Source organism: Malurus melanocephalus, unplaced genomic scaffold (assembly GCF_030028575.1).
Source record: "Malurus melanocephalus ecotype Western Australia unplaced genomic scaffold, MMel_1.1 scaffold_208, whole genome shotgun sequence".
NCBI classification, from domain to species: domain Eukaryota; kingdom Metazoa; phylum Chordata; class Aves; order Passeriformes; family Maluridae; genus Malurus; species Malurus melanocephalus.
Genome location: NW_026623440.1, coordinates 539,556 through 565,154, shown reverse-complemented (window position 1 = coordinate 565,154; position 25,599 = coordinate 539,556). Strand labels below are relative to the sequence as shown.

The following is a 25,599-nucleotide window of genomic DNA, read 5'->3' as shown; positions in this document are numbered from 1 at the left end:
CTTCCTGGGAAAAATGACTTTTTTTTCTCCCCAGAGGATTCCCATTGTGTTTGGAGCAGCCTTCACTTTGCTCTGTAGTTGCCAGCTGTGTGGCTGAGACAGCCCATGAACTGGCCTGGCTTCCTGACTGGGGTAAGAATGGAGGGGAGGGCAGCTCAGGTGCCGGCTRCTGCTGCCAGTGCTGAATTTTTAATGCTTAGATGCTCATAGGTTTTGAGGTTGTCTCTGAAGGGGCTGGTGCCACTTGGCTGCTACTTCCTTCCTACTGTCTTGTTACACCAAAAAAAATGTAAAGCGTCGTTCATGCTGTTGCTGCTGGGGAAGGCAGGGTGAGCRGTGCTGTGGGTCAGTGGTGTGGGAAGGTTTCTGGCCAAGGTAGCAGGAGCAAAGCSTCTCTGGAGTGGGGGATCCTGGAATAAAAACTCACTGCACGGCACAAGCACCAAACCTGTGGCAGTCCCTGCACGGAGAAGGCCAGGCAGGCAGTCACTGAGATGGATCAGTCTGTCATAAGCTATGGAGTTGGTGGGCAGTGTGGAGTCACGCTGGTGGTTTTTCCTGTTTGCAATGTCCACCCAATAGGAGCACGTACATTAATTATTTGCTAAGAGGTAAACTCGGGAAATAGAAATTAAAAAAAAAAAAAAAAAACTTAGAAAAGAGCCACAAAGAGCAGGAGATCAAATTCTTGAGAGGTTCTTTCCCTGCTTCAGAATTGCTYCGAGATGAGTCATGGCTGTCCCCAAGTCCTTCGGAGGACCCGGAGCTGGCTGGGGACAGGCACAGCCCCGGGGACACCGCGGGTGGGAAATGTGCTGTGTGCTGGTGGGATCCACAAGGACCTACCCGGTGGGAATGTGAAACTGCTCTCAAATAGTCAATACCTCTGCAGAAAACTCTTAAACACTTCCAGAGTAGCAATGCACGGGAGCTCCTTTCCGTAGGCAGTAATGGCAGCTAGGCAGAGAAGGGGGTGAAGTTTCTCTGTGTGCAGTCTGGCCCGGTGTCCCCGCAGCWCTGCACGGTGCCACCACAGCCCTGTGTGGTACGGCTGCAGGCTTCGACTCGCTGGGTGGGTTTTCCAGCCTGGAAAGAAGTAGATGCTTAAAATAATGCAGTGAGAAAGCCCTCCTCTCCTCCCCTCCCCTCTGCCCTCTCCTCTTTTCCCTCTCCCCTCTCCTTTTCCCTTCCCTTTCCCCTCTCCATTCTTCTTTCCTTCCTCCTTTCATTGTATGCAGATCAAGCCCAGTCAAAGCCCGCTTCTGTCACTTGCAGGTCCCTCACGACAAGCAAGGACTCTCAAGCAAGCACCTTCTCTCCTCCAGCCCAGCTGAGGGGATGCTGCTCCGGGCTCTCCGTGCTGGCACCGAGCCCCGCACCGCCGGATCACCGCCGGCCGCCAGGTAAAGATGCGGGACTGCCGGGCACCCATCCCGCCGGGGCTGGGAGCGGGGTCGGGGTCAGGAGTGAGAGTGGGAGCCGTTCCCGGTGCGGTTCCCGGGGCCGTTGCCGGTGCGGTTCCCGTTCCCGGTGAGGTTCCCGGGGCCGTTCCCGGTGCGGATCCCGGTGCGGTTCCCGGTGCCGTTCCCGGTGCCGTTCCCGTTCCCGGTGCCGTTGCCGGTGCTGTTCCCGTTCCCATTCCCGGTGCCGTTGCCGGTGCTGTTCCCGTTCCCATTCCCGGTGCCGTTGCCGTTGCCGTTCCCCCTGCCGTGCCCGCCCCGCGCAGCCCCAGCCGCCCTGCAGGGGGAGCCGCGGCAGCCGCGTCCTGCGCGGAGGCGGGAGCGGAGCGGAGCGGGGCAGCGCCGGCACCGGCACACGGCTCCGGGCGCGGCCGGAGCGGAGCGGAGCCCCGAGGCCAGGTGGGTGATGCCGGTGGGCCCGCGGGGAGGGGCGGCGGGGGCCCGGGGTGCAGCTCCCGGGGCGGAGCGGGATCTCCCGGCCGGGGCGGGTTGCGGGGCTCGTCCCGCTGGAGCATCCCGAGCGCGGCGGTCCCGACCCCGCCAGCCGCGCTGCGCTTCCCTCACGGCTCCGCTTCCCTCACGGCGTCCGCGGCAGCCTCGGTCCCTGTCCTGCCTGTCCCACCAATTTGGAAAGTGACCGCACGCTGCCGAGCCCCCAGCCCCAAGACGGGGCGATTTTGCCCTGCCACAGCTTTCTCCTGCCCGGCTCGGATGGTGTTTCTCCCCTGGAGCCGGTGCTTTTCACTCCGAGCTGATTCCCAACTGTCAGTCCCTCGACACACCCCCGCGCTCCAAGATGTTTGCTCCGCGGATCTTCCCTCAAACATCAGGTGCTGGACTTTGCCTCCCTGCACCCAGCCCTCCGCCGGCCCTTCAGCAGATATTTGTGCTTAATCATAGARTAGTGATTCCATAGGAGCACCCCTCATCCTTCAAACTTCTCTGTAGTGCTTTCAAAGGAGATTTCTATGCACTTCCCAGCCGTGTTAGGGGGAAGAGGGCAGGGACTGAGGGGACGGCTTCAAACCAGTGTGGTCTTGTCCCATTCCTTGCCCCCACAAGTCCCAACTCTGCCTCATCTCTGCCGAATGGCTGAAAAGAGCTCTCAGCGGAGTCCCTTTGCTGTGGCCGGGAGAGCTCAGCCTCGGTACCCTGTGAGTGTGTCCATGGAGCTGCCCCTCACAGAGGGGCCTGCACCCCTGTACAGGACAGGGAAATGGGCTGCACGGTGTGCGGTGTCTGCAGAGCTGCTGGCAGGATGAGGATGAAGGCTTTTGGCCCTGGCGGACAGGGCTCCGGAGCCGTCTGGAGKGAGCAGCCCTGACGGAGTGCCTGAGGCAGCAGGTGCGGTCCCATTCCCGCTGTGTCAGTGCTGCTGTGTGCTGCCCTCGCCGGGGATGCTCCTGGCAGATTTTCTGCATGGTGGTTTGTGTGGTCTAAGAGTCACGGTTGCTTTACTGCTCTTTTGTGCCCTGGTTCAATGTAAGTTTGGGGRGTCTCGAGTCCACGGGATTTGCTGTCGCCTGAAAGGAGGAAATGTGGTTCAGCACCTTCTTCAAAACCGCCTGGGGCACTGAGCCCACAGAGAGACRGGAAGGGTTAACTTAAAGAGAACAACATGACTCACTTGGTAAATAGTTAATAGAATTGCTGTAACTACTTAAAATTATTTTACTAAGCAGATGGCCGACTATTAGATAACTCAGTCTTTGGATGTATTTGTTTTCAGGTTTCTTATCAGGCTTGTAAGTCTCAGACACGTGTAACTCAAGAACTAGAGTAATTGATAATTCGTTCTCCTGCATTAGAGAAAAAACTAACAGAGAGAGAGAGAGAAAGCATGGTCAGCCCCTGCTGTTGCAGACACCCCCGGAGCATATTGCCCAAGTAGAAAAAGATTAGATAAAGTGACCAGCAGGACTGTGAGAAATATTTCAATTAAATTAGGACTGTGGAGGAAATACCTTATTTTGAATCTCAATAAAAGAAGTCAATATAAAYGCAATCACGTATCACAAAAACCTATGGAAATGAAATCCTGTCTAATGTGGCAAATGGATTAAATTCTGAATTAACYAGCAAAGCTGTGAACCTCTGAATTTGTAGGGAAAACATGGGTACAAACTGCAAACCTGTATGTGTGTACGTAAAATTACAATTACCTATTCCAGGGTGTGAAAAAAAATTTTAAAAAGGCAATCAGGTCCCCTTTTTAATGCTACCCGTGTAGTACATTTGTAATTTTCAYAATCTGTGTGTTTCCCTATGTATTTTTATGCATAAAAGAATAGAATCAGCATCACCCTGTACCAGGTCATGGGCTGTTGGCCCAGTAATGATGTTTTTAGCCTCTGTCCTACCAGTGAATGCAAAAGGCACTAAAGGTCTGAGCTGGAAAGCCTCCTGCTTTCCATGTTTGCATTTCTGTATTTACTGGTATTTTAATAGGATGTTTCCATAAGGGCTGCTGGTGCTATTGCGTTTGGGTATAATCAACTTTTGGAAGCTATTCATCTTTCTTGTTTAATCTTCAATAATGGACCTCATGTAGAATGATGTGGTTAAATTCTCTTAAGAACTACTGGGAAAAGCTCAGCCCAGCAGAAGGTTTAGGGAGACTGCTTTGAATCTTCACTCTTCCTTTCAGTCCTGTCCCAGAAGGGTCTGGTTCCCCTCTGCTTTTGAGCCTGGCTGCTTTTCCATCTTGTGTGGAGGGAAAGCCTCCCCCTTCACCACTTCCTTTCTGCTGGCTGACTGATGGCTGTATGATTTCTTGTCTGTACAGGATGTTTAAGGTTTCACAGATTTCCCACCGTTTTCACTATACTTCAGCTCTYCACTTTGGTTTGACACTTCCACCCACTGCAGATGGGACGAGGCAGAGTGTGGGGAAGGTCTCTGAGTTCTGCACAGCTGGGAGTGAGGTGTTCTCCATCCAAACACTGCTACCAGCATCACTCTTGRTGTCCTGCAAAGTTTGTCCTTGTCCTCAGCTTGAACAGATTCCAGCTCTGCTCGTTCATTTCCTCATTTGATCTGCATTGTGATTAACTCCCAAGGTTGTTCTTTCTTGTGTGATTTCCATCTGAAAATGGAGATGGGCTATTAAACCTTCAATTTTTGTTGGACTCTAAARTAAAAACCAGGAAAGAGATCTTGAGCTGTGAGTCAAGGAATCAGGGCAGATTCTCACACATCAAGGGAGGGTTATTCCCTTTCATCAGGTCTGGTATTTGGGACCAAAATGCTTGGTTGCTTAATGGACCATCTTCAGGTTTTGCATCAGCACACCTGAACAGCCTTGGTAAAGCTCCTTGAACAAAACAGCACCAGTTCCTTGCCTCTCTGCTCATTTAAAAARTGCTGAGGAAGCTGCCTACTTAATAAGATGCTTTTGTAGCTAAATATTRAGAGCTGGTCTGTTGGGGTTGAGAACTGGCAGCATTTTGCCTTGGGAGGGCAGGAAGGTCTGGGCAGATGCACAGAAGGTGATTTAACCTCTGAAGRCTTCAGTTCCTTCTGTAGAGTCACAAGATGCCCCTCCCTTCACAAAGGTTGTGTCTGTATCAGGAATTGGTTGTATTGCACTTTTTTTTTCCACAGTAAATCTCTGTAGATCAGAATGGACAGATGGCACACGGAATTCTCAATTATGAAAAATACCCTCAGGAGGCACTTGGAGGTCATCTAATCCAGGCCTGTGCCCAAGGCAGGATCTGCTATGGATTTGCCATTTCTGATATCTTTGTCCATCCTAAAGACCTGCAGTGGAGAATCCTCCCTTTCCTGGGGTGCAGAAACACCCCAATGTCCAGCTTAAGCCTCCTTTGTGTTCATTCTTCATCCTGACCACAGTGGGCARCCCACAGGCAATCAGCAAAGAGCATTTCAAAGCACTTCAGCAAATGCAGGTATTTGGAAAATGTGAGTGGGTAAAGGTGTGAACTCTTTCACTCCTCAACCAGGGTCCTGTTGCTCTTGCTGATAAGGATATTTTTATTTTTATTTTTTGAAAAGGTACACATTTCAACCCCAAATTAAGTAATTTTGTTACCACACAAATGTAGCTGTGGAAGGCATGGTTTAAAAAAAAATGACAGCTACAAGACAAATTGTATTTATCTTAGATGGTAAGTCAGGGGTTGCATGCAGTAGGTTTATCACTATCTGACAGGTAACGAGATAAAGTCCAGGTGTTACACAGGGATRTGGAAAGACCTGAAACAGGAATAAAGAATACTTTACAAAGCATTTTTGGGGAACATTTGCAAACAATGCATCTGAGACAATGGAGAAGTTAGAAGGGAGGGAAACTTCTTGTTGGGATGGTTGAGCCAGGGACAAGGGGGAGGGAAAGGCACGCAGGGGATGAGGGAATCTTCCTGTCCCTCTCTGATACAGGGAGAGGAAAGGGGGGTTTTCCTGGAGCTTTGGAGACGTGCCGGGTGACATGCTGGGCTCCTGTCTGTGTGTTGATTAGCATTTGTGATTGCTCCCAGTTGCGGGGGGAAGGCACTCCGGCACTCTCCTSCTTGCAGATGGCTGGTTTATCTGGCGGCAGGCTGCCATACGGCATTCCCTGTCTCCCTGTGCCCGGTGTGTGGCTCCCAGCGACAGCCGTGGCCCTTGTTCAGCATCTCCTGGGGGTTTGGCTGCTTGAACCTCTCCGGGGTCACATCTGAGCATCCCCCGGCAGCCCCTCACCCAGCGGGGCAGGAGCGCTGCTGAACGGAGCCGAGTGCATCCCTTTGGGAATGGTGAGGCTTGCAGTTTTCCCTGATAGAAGTTTCTTTCCTCATTTAGTATTCAGACCTCAGAGTCTCCTCCGTTTTTCTCCTGGCTTGGTTGGAGATGTTTTGGTTTGGGTTTGTACTTTTGTGGTCTCCTCTTCCTTCTTGCCTCTCCTCCCCCCACCCTCCATCCTCTTATTTTTTCTTACTAGGGCCCCATAAGTGTTTCTGCTCTCTCTGCCTGTTCTGTAATGTTGGCCTCTTACCCAAATCCCCCTTCTTGTACTGGGAAARTCATCTACAAACAGCGCTATCATTTTGGTTATTGAGTTTTCCCCAGTAGAACAGGAGTGTCAGATCCTGGTATGAATCAGCTGTTGAGCTTAAGGACTTAAGGGAAGTAGGTGGTTAAATACCATATTGTGTGATAATAACAACTTTGGTTTCAGTATGAGGCCCATCTACTTGGGCACAGACTGGGATTTTCCATAGGAAATATTCCCCAGGATGAGAGACAGCTAAGAGGTATGTGGCTTTTTAATAAAATCTTCAGAAGAGAGACACGTGATTGAAATTGATTTGAATAATTACAGTTTCCACATACGTCCAATCCACAGATCAGTGCCCAGGTTCAATGGGATGGTGGAAAATCAGACTGACCTGGGCTGGCACCAGCACCCTTACAGCTCCTGGAGTGTGTGKGGAGATGTACACTGACTTTTAAAAAGTTGCTAAAATATTCTGCAGCCCAGATTTTGGCAAAAAATGGACTTGTGCTAATGGCTACCTAGTCAGGGGTAATCTGTGACTCTTTCTGACAATCCCAAAACCCAGGCCTTTATAGCTGAACCTTTTAAAACTGAGGAACCTAACTTTGTCAAGCACCTAAAAAAWTTATGTTTTCWTTTATGTCATCCTGTCTTATTCTTTTATGTCATCCTRTCTTATGAAATATTGATCCAAAGTCTGATTGACCATTATGATTTATTTAGGGTTTTTGTTAACTTTCCTACCCCACTGCTGAAGGGAAATCTTTCTTTTCCTCCATGTAGCCACCATAGAGCTGAGCTGTGTGATTACAGCAGGCAAGAGATGGACACAGTCCAGTTGGGAGGAACCATCCTCTTTAAGGGCTCAGGGGTCTCTGTTTTGAGCACCTCCCTGAGATCCATGCCTGCTTCACGAACATCTTTTGTGTTTGGAGTCAAATGTCACAGTCCCTAAGGAATTTGCCTTAGGGGTCGTTTTTGTTTATTGTTGTTTGGCAAGGTGTGAGGATTGTGATTGTCATGCATTTGAGAAACGATTGCAAGTTTCTTTACAGGTGGAGCTTTTCTATGATGTCTGCTTGTGCAGAGACTCTAAAATATCTAAAATTTTCAAAGGACAGAAGGGCCACTTCCTAAGGGTGGTGGAGGTGCCTGTTCTGCTCTCGTTGCCCTTCTTCTCCCTCTGGACAAGAACAGCAGCTCACCAACAGCCACCAAATGCAGTGAAATGTTTTCTGAAGTGATTTATGAATGGCTGCTGGTGCCCAGTGTGATGGTTTGATGGAGAAGGAAGAACCCTCTGGTGAGCAGTGTCATTTCCCAGCAGCTCCGTGCTCTCCAGCCCAGGCTGGAGCTGTCAGAGCAGGAAACGTGAGAGGTACGGGGCTGTCACTGGGRCGGATGTGCTCTGACCACAGCTCAGGGGCTTAGGAAATGAAGGAAGGACTTCAGAGTCCTCAGAACACCAGCTCAACACAGACACTCCAGGATCAGTAACAGTGACATTGGAAAGTTCTTAATAAGTCGGATTATAATCAAGGACTCGGGGAGAAAAAAAGTYCCTTTGAGCAGCCCTAGTGTGGCTGTGGCTGGCTGTGATAGTGGAAATGCAAGTCACCTCTCAAGGGTGGCAGCAGTGTGGTGCAATTCACAGCAAAGAGGAGAGGGAGTGACAAAGTGAGGGCATTTGGCCTCGRGGCATCATCAGAGCATCAACTCCTTATCCACAGAGGGTGGCAGAGTCCTAAAAATGTGTCAGATAGCTTTGAGGCTGCGACAGAAACACTGACAGGATGGTGAGGCTGACACTGAGCAAATAAGCATTAGCAGTCAGAAAAGTACCTTACAAAATGGRTGAGGGAAAGTTGCTGGAAGCAAAGGGGACAGCACATTTGTTCTTATGGCTTTTGCCTGCTTTTGGGATGAACAGTGTTGTACAGTGCTTTCCTCAGGATAGGGGGGACAGCTGGGGAAACATTTTAAGATGGAGAGAGATGGAAAGAGTTCTTTCTGGTGTAGACGGATGTTGGTTGTCCTGCTACAACAGCTCTCCGTGCACTGTGGTGAGTTTTTGTTTCACCATCAGAGTTCATGCAAACACTCCCAAATCCTGCAGGACAGTGCTGGAGGGAGCAGGGATCCCAGGGCATGGCAGAGAGGAAACCTGTACTTAGAGAAGGCAAATAGGATTTGGGAACAACTGGATAAAAACGCAGGAAAACGAACAGATGTACCCAATTCTCAACTGCCTGTCTGGAAACTGCGTATAGAAATGAGAGGCAAAGTCACATCTGGAGAGAAGCCTACTCCAGTATTTTAAAATAGACCAGAATGGATGCATTAGCAACATAATAAATATCTTCAGAGTAAATTCTCCTCTTGCCTGTATTCCTCAGTGGGTCACCTCTTCTTTATATTCTGCTTCCTCCTTTCTCTTATTTCGTCCTTGAAGGAAATGCTCCTCATGTGTGAGCACAGCTGGCTTTGGTAGGGCTGGGGGAGGCAGAGTTTGCCTTTGAGTTCTTCTCTCACACAGGAAARGAAAACTGGCTCCTCAGAGACACCGTGGATGATATTGGCAGTAGTAACTTGTTTCTGGCCRTGGTACATGGTTTTAATTATGCTTTTTTGCTTGTCTGCCTTATGAAAGCCTATGAAAATGCTCTATATTTTTTTTATTTTTAGAAATGCCGCCATAGATAAATGAACATCAGCCATCCTGGATAGAAATAGTTTTCTCAAAAATCCAACCTGTTTYGGTGTCTTTTGGCAATGTATCATGATGCCTGCTGCCCAGTGAGACTTTGCTGAGCACAGGGGAGCTTTTTCCSTTCTGTTTGTTTGATCTGGCTTATTTAACTGCTGGTCATTCAGCCTTACTTAGTTTCGCCCTCCCTGGCTTTTTGTGACCATTAGAATTGKAATAATTACTGTGAGGTTTTTCCCTTGCTTTTAAACATTTATAACATCCACTTAGGAAAAAAACTATGGTCAAATGTGTTCTGTTCTAATCTTCTCTTCCGTTACCACAATAAAAATTAATCCACTTCTAGCACTTGGTGGGCAGGAGGCARAGCTGCAATATTGGTTTGGGATTAGCCATTCCTGTCAGCCAGCCCATCTGTGTTATGACCTTTCCTTCTTGTCCAGTAGAATTTCACTTTTGGGGCAGTTTTGGTTTTGAATTTTTTTTCTAATGGGCATAAACAGGAGGAGAAGAGAAACACAGAMCAGGCTCACAGGGTGTGGTTTTGTCACGGTTTTTGTTACTGTCACTGATGCAGYGGTCTGGGTCTCTGGTGAATCAGTCCAGACTTTACACCCAGGTTTACCATGCTGGTTCCTGGAGTACAGCCTCCTCTTTTGGCCTGGACTGCACCAGGATGGAAATGTGAAACAGAATTGTTGCCCCTCTTTCCCATTTTTAAACTGAAATACAAAGTTCACCAACAGTGCAGGTCTCTGAAGAGCCATTCTTCTGCCTTTCCCAAATACGTGGAGGGAAGGTTTTAAGTCTTGGAGGGCTGTTGCTTTCCTGTAAGAGGGGATTACACCAAGTTTAGCAAAGCTGAAGCTCTCATTTTACYCAGTATTTCAGGAGAATTTGCAAAGCCTATCCATAAAGCTTGTTAGCCCACTGTAGGGTTTATATTACAGCAGACTTTACTTCCCAAGAGGAGAAAAAGTCTGTGCTTCCAAAAATCCTTGGCGCTGCATTTTTGCAGTCAGAGCATCAGTGGCTCAGCTGATATTTTGGATAAAGTCTGAAATGGTGCTCTGGAAGGGTCACACTGGCAYGTGGAGCCCCTTGATAGAATAAGAATTTCCACAGCTCCCTGTGTTGTGCCCTTGCAGGGATGTCCACACAGGCGTGTGGAAGGCTGAGGGAGTGCTCCAGGTACCTGAAAACCACCACCATGGTGTGCTGATAATATTGCCTGCTTTGTTTCACTCGTATCCTTTGTTAACAARGAGCAGTCTAGAGGGAAATAGTCTATTATTAATATTTAATTTCCTCCTATTACTGTAAGCAGATGACCTAAAAGATCATTTAGCCAGCAGCCAATAATAAAGCAAATAGAGGGATCAGAAAATGTATGTCTTGGTTAGGTGGGTGATGCCTCCTTCCTCCTCTTTCCTGCCCCACCCAGGCATCTTTTCACGGGGTGACTGCTGTGTGTGAGCAGTCAGGGACCTGGGAAGCTGCTCTTTGTGAAATATTCATAAAATATCGAAGTTCAGAGAAGAAACCCTTGAGCAACACAGAGAAGAGCTCCTGCTGCCCTCTCTATCGTTCTCCCAAAAGGACACCTGTTTTCARTATGTTTTACAGCCCCAGTTGTTTTGCAAATTCGTGTAGTGCCTGTGAGCACATTGGTTTATTGTGACTTGAGCCTCTGAAGTGGTGGGGAGAGACAAGATTTCTCAGTCTTAGATTTAAAAGATAAGGAGATTCTCTTTGAGCTGAAAGGATTTCAAAGAGAGGATAAAAACTGACAAGCATCTCCCCCTCCAGGCTTTGGAAAGTAGGAAACAAATGATTTAGCRGCACCAATTTCTCTGCTTAGGGCCATGTGTGTATTCAAGGATTTTCCCTGAGGGAATGAGGTGATCTGCATGTGACTGGTACCTGGGAAGGGTCATGCTGTCAAAAGGAGATGCAAGATTGTGATCTGTGGAATGAGCCTTGATGAACACCCCTCCATGGCCCCTGAGCTGCCTCTGGTGCCCCATCCTGGAGCAGACACAGAAACCAACCCCTCTGGAGCCCGGGGAAGCTGCACTCTGTCACCTACAGCCCTAAGGGCTGCTGGTGGTCTGGAGGTTTTGCTAATACGTGAGAGGAGCTGTCAAACTGAAGTGTCCCAGGCACTGTGAGCCTGGCAGGCACAGAGGGTGATTCTGCTCTGAGCCACTGACAGCCTGGGCAGCCAGAACCTCCCAAACCCAGCCTGGAGGGACTACGAGACAGCCTGGGCAGCCAGAACCTCCCAAACCCAGCCTGGAGCTTGTTTGAGCTGGTGATTTGAACCAAGCACTGGCCACGGGCTCAGCTCGATGCTCTTGGCACTCAGCAGAGAGAAGGGGCACCACCTTGGTCCAAAGTCAACTGGAGATGCCAAACTAAAGCTTGCTTAGGCTCTGCTGGTGAATTGCTTCATGGGAACGTGCTGTGCAGATGCTTTATTGAATTTTCAAGGAGTTTCTCATTGGGRCTGAAATATGAGAGAGAACAGAGTGTTCCAAGTCACTACAAACGAACAGAGCACCAGCTTTACAGGTTTGTGAATGACAAAAAAGGTTTATTTAATAATGGGGAAAAGGCYGGAACATAGCCTGGGGTATCAAGAAGGAATTAACAAAATAAAACACGGGCTTATGAAGAAATACTAATTGTAGCTGTCCAGCCTGTTGGGTGTTACAGCTTATTTTCCTTAAGTTTCAACAAGCTTGCCATGCTGATCCCTCAAGGGCCTGAGATGTTAAATATACACTTCCCCAGTRAGTAAAGCAGATTGTTAATTAATTTTTTCTTATTAGACCTGGTTGCTAAGCCTTTGGGTCTTGCATTAAGTGGGCAATTCTACAATAAATTTCATTCTTGCCTCTGTATCTATGTCATCTTCTCTTGGTGGTCTCTATTTAATTTTGTCCCTGTGCAGTGAATTTCTAGCTTTTTAAGCAAAAAGACTGAGCTGTTCTTGTTTTAAAGCAAGTTGCAAACACTCCTAAAATTGAGATTTGTTATGTCAGGTGAGCACTGTGAGAGAGGAATGAGGAGAGGTGGGTGAGCTCAGGTTGAACATGAACCCTCCTGGGTTGTGGCACATTCTGTCAGCAGCAGGTGAGGCTGGGATTGTGTGGCCAATAATTGTTTTTTTCTGATGTCAGTGGCTACTCGGAGGCGCTGAAGCAGACACAAAATGTTGTTTGTCGTGGCTGGGACACCTGCTCAGCTCCAGCCATTTCTCCCCTGAGATGTGCTGGCTCTGCAGAACTCCAAGTGTTTTCTGGCCCATATGAGAGCAGAGGGTGGAAGGACACTCTGTCCTTTTCTGGACATAACATTCCGATTGCTTCGGAATAAATGACTGCGGCTTGGGATGAAGAATGAGGCCACTGTTTGTGTAGGGAGATGGGAAGCAAGGGATTAAACAAATTCAGAGACAAAAAATTCAAATTTAACATCCGGCCATGAAACCGTTAAAGCAGAAGGTTAAAAGCTCTGTTGTGTCAGAAAACACTGTGTGATGTCGTCATTAAACTTCAGATTCCAGCACTGTGCTTTTTCAGGATCGTGCAGAGGTGTAGGAAATTTTAGCTTTGTGCTGAGCCATTAATGTGTGCAGGACCTCCACAGTGAAGTTTSTAACTTTCCTCTTTGTCCTGTTGGAGTTTGAGATGAGCCATTGAAAGAGTCAAGTTAAACAAACTGCATCTAGGATTATTATGGGTTTGTGATTCTATTGAAGGAAGCTCTCAGATGGGGAAGAATATCCAAAACTTTGCTTTGATCCCCTTCACTGAGGTGGATGAGCTGTGAGCACSATGGGCAAGAGCTCCCGAGCAGGACTTCAGGAAAATCCTCTGAGCATCAGGATTAAGGTGTTCAGTTCTCWGGCAGCCTCCCTTCAAACAGGGGCTCCTTCAGCTCTTTTGACTCCATCTCAGAGGAGTTCGTGGGGAAGCTGTAGGGGTTTATTTTCTATAGCAGTTTTGGCTCAAGAATGCCACAGTAATTTGTTAATTTTTTTTCTAATTACCAGCACTGGAGTTTGGCCATGCTCTTGGCCTGCGTGGGGAGGTGTGAACCTGTGGGGCTCAAACCCAAACCCACCTCAGAGCCTCAGGCACAGAGGCAGCACCCCCATTCCTCTTAGGAGCATGTTTTGCCCATTATTTCCTTCGTTTTGGTGTTTTTTCCTCCTACCAGCTTTTTCCTGTCTTTTTTTTTCCTCCCTTCTTGCTCACACACACACGCACAAAACATTGTTTATCTCTCATCCTGTCCCTTCTGTTCTCTCTCCCTCCAGATCTTTATTTCCATCTTATATTACTTCTAATCCCCTTCCCTGGAAGTTGGGCTGGAGGGTGAGGTTTCAGTGTCTCTGCTTTGAAACAAACCTGCTGGGATTTGTAATGGACAAGCAGATGTTTGCAGAGTGATGCAGGGGCATATCACTGACATCCCTGAAATCCAAGAGAGTAGAAGCCATCCTGAGGAGGTCACTGAAAACCTGGAGGTTTTCCTGTAGGAGCACAGACAATAGAGAGACTTCTTGGGGTTTTTCTTCTTTAAAAAAGATTAAATGGATGATCTTTATCTTCCTCTTAATAGCTAGATYGCACACTAATTTCTTCTGTTGATTTTGTCCACTAAAACCAAACAAAACACAGAAACAAGATAGCTGAAGGTGGAGAAAAGCAAGGGTTTTGAAGCATGTCCAAACCACCAAAAATCATTCACTTTCCTTTCAAATGCAGCATTAGYAATAGAGCTCTAAATCAATGAAAGGTCTAAAATTAGATTATATTCCTGAGATCAGATGTGAATCACAAGTTAATCATATTTTCTTTTATTATCACTGTCTTTACCCTTTTATTTTATCCTGAGAAATTTGGTTGCTGTCTTGAAAACAGAGTGAACTGTAAAGGCATCAAACCCTGCTGGGTGAGACCACGCCRGATCACCTGTGGATGGGGCCCAAAAATCTTGTGTTTTGGAGGTTCATGTTGCATTCAGAACCGAGCTTGGTGATTTATCAGCTTGTGCTGTGTTTCTCTCTCTCCCAGCCCTCTGATGTTTCAAGCTGTTTCTTAAATTAATGAGAAAATATTACTGCTAAAGCTTGCTAAATAAGGTTTGCAACCCACTCTGGAAGTGACAGGCGAGGACAGCAAGCAATTATCTCTTGACAGTGGCACAAAGCTCAGGGAGCTGTGTTCTCCCCTGTGTATTTTTATCTGATGCTGTGGTGAACTGCACCCCTWCGAGGTGAGCTGCAAGGCTGTGCAGGTGATGTTTATCTGCTGGGATCAAGTGCAGCTCAGGGCTGTGTCCCCTTTAGTCCCAGAGCTGYGTGTGACACTGCAGGGACTCGACTGCAGCCCTGAGAGATGCCATTGGCCTCGTGCCTGTGTGTCATTTTGGGAGAGGTGTGTTTGGGCTGTCGGTGAGGAATGATGCTGTTCTGGATGTGACAGACACTGTGGACAGTGCAGGAAATGAATAAATGGTTTGCTTATAGGACACAGATTTACATGAACAATAATCATGGAGCTGCAGAGAGCCTTGCAAAGGTGTGCATGGGCAGCAGGAATGTCCTCAGAGATGTCCCTGTGTGGCACTCCTCAAACGATCCTCCCTGCTCTGGATATTGTCCACCAAGGCCAGACAGGGGGTGACCACTCACCCCAGCAGCACAACCCCCTGAATGAGGGCTCCTGTCCTTGCAGAGCGGGACATTGGTGCAGCAGCTCTGTGCACAGCACGTGAGGGTGGGCAGCACGTGATGGCTYAAATCTGGTGTTTGTGATCAGAGGGAGACAGGTGTGTGTGAAAGGCTYCTCCACCTTTCCTCTGTGCAGCCTCAGCACTTGCCAGGACATAATTAGTGGGGCTCTCGTGTTTCAGGGCGGGCTGTGGAGCAGCTGCTGAAGTGCCAGCTCAGTTGGTAGCCTCGAAAACAAAACGTCCCTTGTTTCTCATCACCACTGTGAAGCACTGCYTTCCTGAACTTGGGTTTGGCCCTGCAGCTTTCAGGATAGACAAAATGTGAGAATTTTGCCAATAATGTATTCTTCTAGGTCTGTTAAATATCCGTTATCAATTTAATGTGCCGCTTTAATGAGATTTTGCTTTCTCCATCTCCTCGGTAGAGCTGATTACTTAGTGTATGTGGTTGGTGTTTTTCTCYTTTTAGAGGAAACTGCAAGTGAAGAAGTTTAATGTTTGCTTCAGCCGAAGAAAGTATTTCCCAAGTCCTMGTGGGAAAAGGTGACAAGGAGGAGCGGAGGACGTTGCTAGTAGGTATGGAGATGACAGGAAGCCATGACTAGAACAGTGATTGTCAACAGGAAACAAAGCAGCGCAGCTGATGTGACCCTGCTGTACAGCACAGTCGCTGTGCTCTGCTGCCTGCTGGACTCTGTGGCCTGGGGAGCAGAGTCAGCCTCCCAGAGAAACTCTCCCGTCTGTTGGTCTGCTGGAGTTTGAATAATTCTGCACCTGGTTAATCCACTTTGCTGGAGCTGRCAAACCCTGGGCTTCTTTTCTCAAAATCCTCGAGCAGCTCTGGGGAGAGCCATGTGTGTGTGAGCAGCCATCCCAGCTGGCAGCTCCACGGAGCCCAGGCAGCTTTGAGGTGTCGTGGCTGTTGAGTGCTCTGCAGATATGAACGCTGAGCTTKGGGCCTGGCTGTTCTCACCATGCTAGTACATGGGAAGGACGACTTTCTGTCAGACATAGCCTACATCATCCTGGAGCTGATCATCGCMGTGCTGGCCATCCTGGGCAACATCCTGGTCTGCTGGGCCGTCTATCTCAACAGCAACTTGCAGAACGTCACCAACTATTTTGTGGTGTCCCTGGCTGCTGCTGACATTGCCGTGGGCGTGCTGGCAATCCCCTTTGCCATCACCATCAGCACTGGCTTCTGTGCCTTCTTCTATGGCTGCCTCTTCATTGCCTGCTTCGTCCTGGTCTTGACTCAGAGTTCCATCTTCAGCCTGCTCGCCATCGCCATCGACAGAATCATTGCCATCCGAATACCCCTCAGGTAAGCAAGGGCAGGGCTGGGGTGGTGAGGGCTGAGCATTCCTAAAAACCACAGGTCTGGAGATGAATCAAKGAAGGAAGAGTTAAATGAGGATCAGTGGTTTTTCTCTTGTATTTTGAAAAAAAAACTTTTCTAGGTCTTCAAGTCTGCCTTGGCTGTTGGGTTTTCTGGTTACTTCCTTTTCCTGTTCTCTGTTCTCCTGTGGTGTGTGTCCATGGCATCACCAAGGTGCTGCCTGGGAGCTGCCATTCCATCCCATTCCAGGATAGAATCCTGCAGCAGCATCAGTAACCTGTGCCTTCAGCCAGTGGCACCAGAGGTGTTAGTGGGAATGGAGGGGGCAGAAATGGGGTGAGGTCAGYTTGTTCCCTTTCCCTGTGGGCAGGGAGGGGCTCTGCCTGAAGCTGTAGCAGCAGGGCTGGGGGGATGGAGAAGGGGTTTTCTTTCAGGGATCCATTAAATGTGAAGAGAGAAGAAGCAGCAGCAGGCTACCAAGAAATGGGCTTTAGGAAAATTTGGGCTGGCTTGGGCACTGGCTCTGGAAGCACAGGATGAATTGCCTCAAGGTGGAGGCGTGACCCAACTGCAGATGGTYGTTTTGTGGTCTCTGCAGTTTAGAGAAAGAACAGGACATTTAATGACTGACACTGGCTGCTAGTTGGTGTTTGAGCAGGGAGGCTGGTGTGGGACGAGGGGAGGTTTTGCCACACACACGGGGGCTGCCCCTCAGCCCAGTTCCCCACAGCTGGTTGTGTGATGGGCTGTGATGGGCTGTGATGGGCTGTGTCTGCCATTGTGTGATGGGCTGTGATGGGCTGTGTCTGCTGTGGGCTCGAGGCAGCGCTGCATTTCTGTGACAATGCTCCGAGTCATTCACTGAGCTCCAGAGATGGAGAGGAAGCCCCTGGAGAGGCTGGGGCAGGAGAAGTGTGGGAGTCTCTTTCCTTCCTGTCTTGTCCTTAGGAGGATWCAGCCCACTCTCAGGAATGGAGAGACTGCCTTTCTCTCCTGAACAACAAATGTGCCTGCAAAAATGGAACAATCTGCTGGTTTTTGTGCTCTTGAACTTGGGGTTTTGGACATCCTCACAATCACTTGTGCTGATCGGTGCAATTCAGTTCTCTTCCAAATACTTTGGTCATGCAGCACTTATGTCAATTAACACAAACCTTCTGTTCAGACCAGAATAGGAGCCATGGAGAGTGGAAATTGCCTTTCCATGTGGACCAGGGCAGCCAAGTCTTTCCTGAAGCCTCRCCTCAGCAAGTTTGTGCTGCTGTAAAATCACCTTTAATGTAATGTATAACATTACCATTAATGGGTGGGTTCCAAACCCTACTGATCATACCTGTTACAGCTCTTAGTTCTGATGGAGTTGGAAGGAATAMCTGCTCCATTCCATTGCAGAGAAAACTCTGTCAAAATTAGGTAGCTTGAAACTGGCCTGTCTCCACTTTTCTACAGTTCTGCTATAGAGGATTTCAGTTTATAAACCAAAACAATGATAAATGGTACAAGAAAACATGTAGGGCCCTGGGAGCTGCCTCTGAAATGATTTTGAGAAGGGCTAATGTCTTGATTTCATCTCTCATGAGCTAACTCTGAAGACTTTTGCTGACAGTTTAAGTACTCTTAYTGCTAGAGGATGACTTGCCAGGAAAGGGATTTTAAAAATCTGGATTTCTGCCCATTTTGGGGCTATCACTGTAACTATATTGTCTTGAAAATGTAATTTCCTGGAACAGCCAAGGTAAAGAGTCTTTTAGAAAAACCAAACTACATCATGCTGGGCATGACACTGGTTTCACTATCTTGTTTTGGAAAAAACAGAGCACACCCTCTTCCGYCCCAGGAACAGAGGGATTGATTGGATGCAGAAACCCACAGGTAAATAAATGGGTTCCTCCTCCTCCCTGTCCTCTGCTGGTTTGTCCTTTCACAGCAGCAGTGATGAACTTGTCAACTGTGTTTCCCCTTAAGAATTTATGGGTGAATAAGCATTAGATTTATAGTCTCAGACACATGAGAAAGTGAAAGCTGATTATGTGAAGAGGGAAATGTGGTATAATTTAGATTGCCCACATCCTCATGGTTTTTTTTCTTTTTCTAATACCTGTCTATCTCACAAATGGGTCAAACAATTTGAAGGGAAGTTCTGCCACTAACCACGTGTTGTTTTCATTCCATCCTTTAATACCTGGGAAAGCCCCTTCTCCTGTTCACAGGACATGAAAGGYAACACCAGGTTTTGCTAATATTCATTAGCTCTTTAATAAGTCACACTTCCTTCACTCTGGTGAAACAAATAAGAGCCAAAMCTTTTTATTCTTTTGTTTCTCTTTAAATATTTCATGTCTGATTTGTCCTAATTAAGGTAACTGCATATGTGGATGTGTATTCCTTCAGAAATAAACTGTCAGTGTTAAGAWGGCAGAAGAGTGGGTTTTCTGCTACTGCTTGGTTTTGTACCCCTCAATATATTATTAGAGTTACCTTTGAAATTATTTTTCCATGAAGAAAAGACCCTCCTCCTAAAAACTGCAGTGAGAAAAGACATTTATAGRTGAAATTTTAAAATGGCTAAAATTAATTTGTAAATATCTTATGGATTCTGCCTTACAAACCACTAAAATGTTGTGTAGAATTTGGTAAACTTTCCACAAGTTCTCTAGCAGTTTGTTTAATTCTGCCAGRTCTTACACAAGTGTAACACTCTGCAAGTGGCAGAAAGGCACTCCCCAGGCAGGGAGCCCCAGGCATTGTTCACTTCAGGACAAAATGAGGTTTCTCCCATGSCAGGTACCTGAAAACCTGCACCGGCTGATATCGAACCCCCGGGTGCTCTGAACAAAATTGGCTGTGAGTCTGAGCCCCAGGATAGAGCCCTGGGCCAAGAACAATTGCTGCTTTCCAGGCTCCGTGGTGCCAGCAAAGGCTCTGCGGGCACCGTGCCCAGCCACGTGCTGCTGTGCAGGCATTTGGGTAAAGACATTCCCAGGGAAGGACAGGTAGCTCTGCAAAGAAAGGGGCAATTTTCCTTCCTGCARCCGGACTGAAAAGTTTTCTGAGGTTGCTGAGGTTGTTGCTTGCTCTGTGTGCTGGATTCAGGCACGAAGCACACGGGTCACACAGTGCCAACTGCAGCCTTCTCCTCTGATRAAAGCTGCTTTTGCTGCTGCCATGCTCCTCTGGGAAAACATTATTAAGGTGCAGCTCCCTGACGTTTGGAACTCTGGGGCTGATTTATCCCATGTGGTGGTGATTTAAACTGCAGCTCTGAGGTGGCACTGGGATGTTTTTCTGCCAGAGGACATGAAGAGCTGGCTTCTCAAAGTCTGGAGCAGGAAAAATAGGGAAGGTGAGCACCAAYCCTGAATGAAGTATAGATGTGCAAGGGACCTTTGTGCTGAGCTGAGAACATTCTGTTTCAGTGGTTGCTTTAATTCTCTAGGATTGCCTTCTGAAATGCTCATAGGTAAGCATGTGAACCAGTGAATCAGGGATTTAATGTTTTATTGTCACTTTGAGCCATATGTGGACTTATTTTTGTCTCTGCTCGCCATAAACCTTTTGACTTTATGGCAGGCATTTCCWACATGTGCTCATGTTAAATAGGTTTAGGGCAGGTTCACTCTTGTATGAGAAAAGTGTAATTCCTCCTCCTTTGAACGTGGGCACAGCTTTGAAAGCAGTGGCTTCATGGGCTGCACACAACTCACTGTTACCAAGGTTTTGTTCTGCAAGCTGATTGTGTTGTGAGCAGAACTGTGTCTGCCCATCATTCCTGCTTCTGCTGCTTGGAGAAGAAATGATGGGSACCACCTGTGGGATCCCACTTGCTCTGCCTCCCTAGCACGGGCAAGCACTATGATCAGTTTGTACCTGGGAACAGGGGAGAAAGGTTCCTGGGTCCCAGGGTTTTGGGAAAGGTTGTTTAGTTGGTGCATGATTTGGCGCTTTGATTTCTTGCCCTGCCAAATCATCCAGATTTCCTGAATGATGTGGGATTGCCAGTGTCTCTCATTTCCGGGTACAGGTAATAGGGATTGAACTCCTCCTCGCTCCAGTCCCCGATGGCTGCAGCTGCCTGRGGTGTGGGCTGTTGAGTGCACGTGCTCAGGGAGCAGCGTTTTGTAGTGATTTGTCAAACACCTTTGAGCACTGCTGGAACTCAGCTCAAAGCCCTCAGCTGAGCACAGGCTTTCTGGGGGATGCAGTAAAAGGTCTGCAGAATGCTCCATTCCTGGCAGAGGATGTGCAGTGCTGTCCAGAGGAGGGTTGGGAAGGCAAGCAGCAGGATGCTGTGATGGTGAGTTAGGCCAGCCACRTATCACACAATGTATGCAAAGATTTTACCTCCTCCCTGAAGACTCTGTGGTTCTTATACCAGCTCTGTCTTCCACCCAGTCTCACAGACTCTGCACAGGAATCATTGCCTCCATGACACACAGTTAGTCCAAGGACCCAGAAGTGTCACATCCCCAGCCAAGTTACTCTCAGCAGCCCAGGGGAGCTGTACATTCACCAAGGGCAGCTGTTCTCCTRCAGTCATTTTGCCAGCTGGGTGGCTGGGAGAGCAGCACGACAGGTGAAACTATTTTGGAGAAAACATTCACATTTTCATGTGTTTGCAAAAGCTGGTTTCACTTTCTAGGGGAGGCAGGTGACCCTATCCTTGAACCCAGTGCCACCATGAGCATCCCTAATGTCCTTTATGTCTTGAATTTCAGGAGTAGAAATGGTAGTTAGTGTAGCAAGTGCATTATCTCCAGGAATCAGARCTGCTGGAGCACAGACAATCCAGTGCTGTCTGGACACATCAGGCATGCTGTAAAGTCACCTCCAGCTGTGCAGAACGTGGGCTGCAGGCGTGGCCAGCTCCTTTCAGCAGGTTGTGTCTCCTGCACTCACATGATGGGAATGTGTCTGGGAAGCCCTGAAATTACCCTGTGGAGCTCTGCAGCACTGGGGAAAGGGAGAGTGGCTTTGGCCTGGCTGCTGTGAGCCTGGAAAGATACTGAGACMAAGTACACAGAGATGTACACAGTGTCTTCAGTGACATCTCTAAGTGGATAAAAGGAAAGAGTCCAGGAAAGCCCATCTGGACTATAACCCTACCACAGCCAAGTCAGTCAGAGGTGCCTCACGTGCATCCTAGAAATTAAGCTCTCCTAAACAAATTAACACTTCTCAGTGGCCAACACAAGACYATKGACTGTGTCATGAGATKCTTCCTTTCTTAACACCTGGAGATMCTGAGMAAGGTGCTGTGGACAWGCACTGCAGCACAGCACACTGCAGCTGGAAAGCTGTTTGGGYTGAGTGCTGCTCCAAAGCCTTGTAAAGCTTCTTGCATGGGAATCCCCAGAGGGTGAGAGGGAGGGGGAAGTGTGGGGAGGTGTTTGTCTGGAGCAGTAATGGATATATTTTTAGTGGAGGGGAAGGGACATCTCTAGTCGTGGGATAACAGCTGCAGGATTTCAAAATTCCTCTGACAAGATGTAGCTAATTCCAGRGCTGCAGGGTTTTGGTGAGGTGGTTTTTTTGGTTTAGTATTCTTTTTGTTTTGTTTTGKTTTTTGCTTTTCCAAGTTTCAAGGGGCCTTCAGCCACTTTCTTGCTCCCTGAGTGTACATTTCAAAGCACAGATGCTGTTTTGATGTGTTGATGAGGCCTGAATGTGAGCAGCTCTCTGCTACCATCCAGGCTGTGCCCTTTGCATCCCTTAAGCACTGGGCAGGATCCACTAATTGCTGGAAAAAACCTTTTYCTCCCCCAGAATCAGCAGAATTCCTCTTTCATTTCTGGAAGGACAATTTATGTGTGTTTTGGGTGCTGGGAATTGTGTGGTTGGCTCCCTTATCCACTCACTCTTTTCTGATTCTGAAATACAGTGAGAAAGGGAGAGTCAAGGCTGATGGGTCTTGTTTTTTCCAAGGCACACCAGCAGGGATTTAAGCATGTGCAGGATCTCCATTCTTTACAAAAGCAGCCTCTCTCATCCCCTGTCCTGARCTTGAGTTGAGATAGGAGCATGAACCTGTGGGAGCGATTATTTCATTAGGGCATGGAAAGATTTCTGGGGCTTGTTGTATTATTTCTTTTAATGTTTGTTTTCTGAGAGAATTCTGGGGACAGAAGGAGAAGGAGCACTGGGTAAACACTGGGAGCCCAGMGCTACCGTCCGATCACAGACTCATGGGGTCAAGTGCAGTGTGGGACCTATGCTGGACAATGTGGGAATCCAGCCATCTACTTTCCATGCTGAGCATTACCCAGGGAAGGAAATTGCATTGAAATGCTAAACTGCTGCCCTGATTTACATTTTCAGAGGGAAGAACTGGCAGAGTCAGCTCAGGACTCGCAGTAACCTGTGAGGCCTTGGGAACTGGCTGATATTTCAAACAAGCCAAGGTCTCTGCAGCGCTGTCAGATTCTTACCAGGTTGCTTTTTGTTTATTTCAACAGATCTTGGAGAGTTTACTGTTAAAAGCACTGGCATCAGCCAGGCATATCAATAGCTCCACCACTGAGGTCCCTTTGGTGTGTGCAGTGCAGCCGTGGCACAGCTGCAGTCAGAGCATTGTYCTCAGCTTCATTCCTCCTTTCTGAGAAAGACATGGGCTCAGCTTAGCTGGGCTGGTGAGGAAAGCTGCTGACTTGTCTCTGTTATTTCAGGAGGAGTGGTGGTGCTGGCATTCCTGCAAGTGCCATGGTGGAACAGGGTGAGGTGCTCTGCAAGGCCAACCTGGCTGCTGCTGCTGAGCCTGTAGGGTTTCCTGGAGGGCACCAGAAYRTGGACTCAGGGCTAGCAGCACTGTRCCWCCAGSTTCTTTTGTGTTATTTGGTTTAMARATCTGCTGCAAGACAGCCCTAACAATTCCATGCTAAAAGGCTGCTCCTTTGCYAGGAAGGAGACACTGCCTCAGCTTTCAGCAAGAGACCCACWGTGATCTTCATCACCAGGGTCAGAGCAGTGCTGTTGGTTATCCAGGCTGCAAGACCTTTGTGCATGCCCAAGAGCACTGGTGGAGTGAAGGAGCACAGATGAAAAGTGAATTAATTTCCCTGCCTTTCTCTCAACTACTCATTCCCTGAAGGAAAGGGTAGGGAAATAGGTGGCTSTCAGTGTCACCATGGAGCTCTTGCTGTGCTGCATGGGTTCTGCACAGCAGTTCAAAGGCCCCTCTGATGCAGCAGGTACCTTTCTCACTGTCTTTGGAATATGCACCCATTGGGAGGTTGTGGGTGCCAGGAGCTTGTTGAATGACACTGATAAAGATCCCATCTCCTCCTCTTTACAGGTACAATGGSTTGGTGACAGGCTCTCGAGCCAAAGGCATCATTGCCATCTGCTGGGTGTTGTCCTTCATCATCGGCCTGACCCCAATGCTGGGGTGGCACAAACGCACCCCGATCGAAGAGCTGGGCTCCAACAGGTCCTCTCCCATCAACTGCAGCGACAGCATGGTGGCCTGTCTCTTYGAGGCCGTGGTCACCATGGAGTACATGGTCTACTACAACTTCTTTGCCTGTGTGCTCCTGCCCCTCCTTCTCATGTTCGGTATCTACTTGAAAATCTTCATGGCAGCCCGGCGCCAGCTCAAGCAGATGGAGAACAACATGGTACACGGGGAGCGTTCCCGCTCCACGCTGCAGAAGGAAGTCCATGCAGCCAAGTCTTTAGCCATCATTGTTGGACTGTTTGCATTTTGCTGGCTTCCACTGCACATTATCAACTGCTTTACCCTTTTCTGCCCAAATTGTGCCCACGCTCCCCTGTGGCTGATGTATCTGGCCATTATCCTGTCTCACGCTAACTCGGTTGTAAACCCCCTAATTTATGCCTACCGGATCAGGGAGTTCCGATACACCTTCCGTAAAATCATCAGCCAGCACATCCTGGGCCGCAAGGAGCCCTTCAAGGCAGGAACAGCCAGCTCCAGGACTTCCACCCACGGGGGGGACGCGGAGAACGCCAGCATCCGGATCAGTGAGTACGCGCTAGAGSTGTACACCAACGGGGAGATCCACAGGGATCCCGAAAAGCAGGACTTGAACAAATGCAAAGCTGGCTTGGAGTGGCACCAGAATGGAAATGCTCTGGACCGGGAGACAAATGGGCATCTCCCACATTCCTGCAAAAATGGGATTCTCTCAGACGCACGCCTGAACAGGGAGCTTCACAGTGAAGAGCTAATTGATGCCCAGGTGTCTTACTCAGATCTGGAAAGAGCAGCCTTCGCCGCAGCTGATGTTTCCTGATGAGACTCTCAAAGTCTTCCTGGTAGAATTATTTTCTTTCCATTGGTGACCTCTGCCATGGCAKAAAGGGAAGTTGGGGGGCGGGGGGAGAGCAGTGTATTCAGATTGCTGTGAAGAAAGGGGTCCATATCCAGGACTATTGGATGATCCTGAATACCAGACTGGAGAAAAGCCAAGAGACCACTGAGGTGGACTAAGGAAGGAGGGACACGTTACCTGTCARTGACCTGTCACCAAGAGCAGTGTCAAGGTCGAGGATGGCATTCCACGTTCAGCACTGGGAGACTGCTGTTGCAGGGATTTCGTGACATTGTGCTGTACTGTGCCTGTGGTTGTATGTTGGTTTTGCTGTCTTTACCAATGGAAATAGAAGCATGGCTGGAAGCATTCCCTGAATAACCCAGGGCAGCTGGGAAGGGCCCTCTCGGTACTGTGGCCCTGCAACAAGCAGAAAGGGAATAGCAAAATCTATTGTCAGGAAAGATGCTGGGAGCTGCTTGGAGAGGGAAGGAATTTACCTGATGGGAGCTCTGGATACTTTCAACCATGGCATTTTGCCTTTCAGTTCATGTTTTTAGAGCTTATACTGCAACAGGTTGCTCAGGTTTTTTTCCATGTGATAGGGTTACTTTATGTTAAATTATAAGAGATGGGCAAGAACTCATATCCATTCCCTGAGCACTCARTGTTCCAGATGCACAAGGCAAATATAAGCTCTTAGCTCTCCACTTTGTCCAAAAATCCACCAAAGCAGCCCCTGTAACACAGATTTCCCTTGGCTGTTAGCAGGACATGGTGCTGCAGGCCAGGGCTGTGGGTGTGTGAGCTGTCTGTAGGTTGGTGCCACCCTCTGCTTTCCCCTGTCTCTGTGCTTGTCCTCCTGAGCTCCTAGAATGCAAATTCTTTCCATGGCCCCCAATGTGTATGAGGGGAGGTAATATTCCATATTTCAGTCATTTTTAACCTCACTCAAAAGGCTGTGGGATCTTTTTCTTATTTCTTGGCATAGGGRGCAGCCCACACACATACCTTCCACTTAATTTTGGCATTCCAGCTCTATTTAAACACCTGATCTCCTGTGATTTCAGTTGTTTCCT

The 25,599-nt window shown here is 48.3% G+C and overlaps 1 protein-coding gene across 2 annotated transcripts; it reads left to right on the top strand.

The window, feature by feature from the left end:
- The first annotated feature begins 1,154 nt into the window (after nucleotides 1-1,154).
- Nucleotides 1,155-25,599, top strand: ADORA2A (adenosine A2a receptor). 2 transcript variants are annotated; one of them, XM_057373846.1, is made up of 3 exons: nucleotides 1,155-1,403; nucleotides 15,384-16,238; nucleotides 23,542-25,599. In XM_057373846.1, the coding sequence occupies exons 2-3, from the start codon at nucleotides 15,889-15,891 to the stop codon at nucleotides 24,500-24,502; spliced, it is 1,311 nt and encodes a 436-aa protein (XP_057229829.1). In that variant the 5' UTR covers nucleotides 1,155-1,403; nucleotides 15,384-15,888; the 3' UTR covers nucleotides 24,503-25,599. The 2 variants fall into 2 exon arrangements, with proteins under 2 accessions (XP_057229829.1, XP_057229828.1); XM_057373845.1 differs by lacking the exon at nucleotides 1,155-1,403 and adding an exon at nucleotides 1,787-1,859.